Genomic DNA, 3540 nt, shown 5'->3' on the forward strand with positions numbered 1-3540 from the left:
AAGAATCAGCAGACACCATAAAATATGTATCATACACATAAATGAAGCACTTATACATATATATCTATGTTAGCTTTTTAGATGGAAAACTTTCTGACATTCAATATTTGTAGTATGCATTTAATAAAAGTTTGTTGATTTAATAATTCATATATTAGGAGGCCATATTTGTATTGTGTGACAAGAAATCCCAGAATGTTCCTTTTAAGAAGACTTTAGAAAACCTTATATGGAGGGCAGCTGAGTAGCTCAGTGGATTGAGGGTTAGGCCTAGGACAAGAGATCCTAGGTTCAAATCTAGGCTCAGACACTTCCCAGCTGTGTTACCCTGGGCAAGTCACTTAACCCCCATTGCCTAGCCCTTATCACTCTTCTGCCTTGGAACCAATACAAAGTATTGATTCCAAGACGGAAGGTGAGGGTTTAAAAAAAATAAGAAAATCTTATGTGCTCATTCGATCCAATATTTCTAGGATCTAGAAACTAAGATTTCCCAAATGAGTCAAGAAAAGAAAAAGGTGGTTTTGGTTCGTGTATGTGTGTGTGTGTGTGTGGGGGGGTTATAATTGAAAATCTGTTACCCTAAAAAAGAACTACATATCCCCAGAGCCCACTGACTTCCTGTTATTACATACTTCCTGTAGAGAGAGGATGAAGGGAGTGGGAATTGAGGCTCCTTCTCCTCTTTGGGCATGATGTAGAATCAGTGGTGATGGTGGTAAGGTGAGGAAATTTTTAAAAAATGACTAATCAGCCATGGGCACATAGTTTTTATTTCATATCCTTTTTTATTCCTTGATTTCTAATTATTTAATAAACCTCATAAAATATTTTTATTATTAGAGATATAATTTGAAATTTCATAGAGTATGTGTGTGTTTAATAAAGATTCACTACTCAGTCTTTAATGTCTACTACTGGCTTTTATTTACTAGTTTAATTGGATGCTAGAACATCTGAGCTAGTAATATTTTCTGCCTGTATTATTTCTCTACAACTTACTTCTCATGACAATTAATGAAGATCTGGATATATTAGAATTTAGTTTTGTGTGATTACAATTAAGAAAATAAATGTCTGTACTTTGGACATAATAAAGTCAGTGTCCCCTCTCAACCAAATTTCTCTTATTAACAATCCAGTAGAATATGGATAAACAGATGTAGAAAGTCAGGTATACTCCTTTCAGAAAGAAAAGATAACAGAGAAAGAAACAGGAGGCAGAGATAATTTTTAAGATTTTTATAGTTTATACAAATCAATGGCTTGATTCTATCTTCATTCACTTTGTAGATCTTATGATAGGTATTTCAGTAATATTTCAAAATTTTGCTGTCAGAGACTGCTATTTAGATATCAAAGGAATTTAAGCAAAAAAAAAAAAAATAAAGGCTCTTTAAAAAAATTGGAAGTCTGGGACAGAGAATTATTTCAGTAGATAGAAAGTCAGGCCAAGAGACTGGATGGCCAAAGTTAGAATCTGGCTTCAGATATTTCTTACTTGCTTGATATTGGGAAAGTCACATGGCCCTCATTGTCTAGCCCTTGCCACTCCTTTGTCTTGGAAACAATACTTAGTATTGATTCTAAAGTGAAAGGTAAGAGTTAAAAAATAGAATTAGAAGTCAATTTCTAAGACAGAGTTGTTCCTGTAGAAAGAGAGATAAGCTAAAACCCCGTTTTTGTTTGTTTCTACAGTACAAATTAATTAATCAATAAGACTTATTAAGTCCTTACTGTGTGACAAGATCAATATGTTCTTGTAGTATGTCCTTTGTAGTATTAAACTTGGTTTAGAACATTTTAATTTGCTCATCTAGTTGTTCCAGCATTAGGTGACTATCATTTTTTTCCCCCAGCACTCAACATTGTCATTTATGAAGGTAACAAACATTACTGGAAGGACTCCAGAAATCATCTATTCACTCCACCAGTTCACCCTTTACATTTTGGTTCCTTTCTTCTCTATGAAATAGTGGAAATAAGAAAACAAATATTCAAACATATGGAATCAGCAGATTTATTTTTAGAATAAATTGTGAAATAATTAAAGGTTCTGAGACTGATGCTACACCATGGAGTACCTTTTTAATGCCTTTTTTTTCAAACATCATCTTTGCTTATATAAGAATCTTCATAACTACCTTTATTATGGTTGTAGAAATTCCAAAAATTAATTGTCACCATAGATTTCCATCAGAATAGTTTGTGTAGTAGTTATATCCTGTATAGAAATGTTCTCATTGAGAAATTATTCTTAGATCTTTTAATTTCCTGAAGGTTTCCTTTACATCATTGTTCCTTAAGCTGTATATTATGGGATTCAGCATAGGAATCACCACAGTATAAAAAACAGATCCCACTTTGACAACAAGCCATGAATTCTTGGAATGGGGAATACAATAGAGGAAGAGGATGGTGCCATAAAAGATGGAAACAGCTGTCAAGTGGGAGGCACAAGTGGAGAAAGCTTTACACCTCCCACTGGCTGAATGAATTTTGAGGATAGTGACAAAAATGAAAAGATAAGATATAAGGATAATGATGAGGGTACAAAATGCACTGAGATTTGCAAATATAAAAAGTATTACCTCACTGAAGTGTTTATCAGAGCAGGAAGCAGAGAGGATGACAGAATATTCACATGCAAAATTATTAATGATTTTGGTTTCACAAAATGACAATATAAGAAGTGAGTAGGTGAGCATAATAGAGGAAATGGTGCCCCATGTGTATGCTATAGTCACTAGTAGGGCACAGAATTTTGGGGACATGAAAACTGAGTAGAGGAAAGGATAGCATATAGCAACAAAGCGGTCGTAGGCCATCACGGCCAACATGACCATCTCTGTCACTACAAAGATGACACCAATGGTAAACTGTGAGATGCAGCCCTTGATGGAGATAGTTCTATCTTCTACAACTAAGTTTTCTAATAGTTTTGGTGTAACTATAGTGGAGTAACAGAAGTCCACAAAGGACAGGTGACCAAGGAAAAAATACATGGGTGTATGGAGTTTAGGATTTGTCCTGATGATCACAATCATGCCCACATTCCCTACTACAGTGATTGAATAGATGGTGAAGAACAATAGAAAGAGGGGAACCTGGAGCTCTGGATAATCAGAGAATCCTAAGAGGATGAACATGATAGTAGTACTCTGATTCTGGTCAGTGTTCACCATGATCCCTGTTGGAGAGAATTAGAAAAAAGCATCATGAGAAGGAAAACATGAATGAAATTGAGCAACACAGGATAAGGAGAATATGAATTGGTAGATAATGATTACAATCATTATGAAAATAACAGTTGGATTAGTTTGAAACTTGGTATTTTGAAAAAAAAATTAAATCTTACATTCTGTCTTTGAGTCAATACTATGTATTGGTTCCAAGGCATAAGAGTGGAATGGGCTAGGCAATGGGGGTTAAGTGACTTGCCCAGGGTCACACAACTAGGAAGTGTCTGAAGTCACATATGAACCTAGGACCTCCTGTCTCTAGGCCAGGCTTTCAACCCCCTGAGCCACCCAGCTGTCC

General features: G+C 35.2%; 1 protein-coding gene across 1 annotated transcript; it reads right to left on the minus strand.

Annotated features, from left to right (window-relative positions):
- Positions 1 to 2240: 2240 nt before the first annotated feature.
- On the minus strand, positions 2241 to 3185 carry LOC100020907 (olfactory receptor 1165-like). The gene has a single exon (XM_016423631.2). The coding sequence runs from the start codon at positions 3183 to 3185 to the stop codon at positions 2241 to 2243; it is 945 nt and encodes a 314-aa protein (XP_016279117.1).
- Between the last annotated feature and the right edge of the window lie 355 nt (positions 3186 to 3540).

This window comes from Monodelphis domestica, chromosome 6 (assembly GCF_027887165.1).
Source record: "Monodelphis domestica isolate mMonDom1 chromosome 6, mMonDom1.pri, whole genome shotgun sequence".
Lineage (NCBI taxonomy): Eukaryota > Metazoa > Chordata > Mammalia > Didelphimorphia > Didelphidae > Monodelphis > Monodelphis domestica.

What these genes read in the sequence shown, in the direction of transcription:
- LOC100020907 (XM_016423631.2), bottom strand. Translation starts at nt 3,185, where the DNA reads ATGGTGAACACTGACCAGAATCAGAGTACTACTATCATGTTCATCCTC.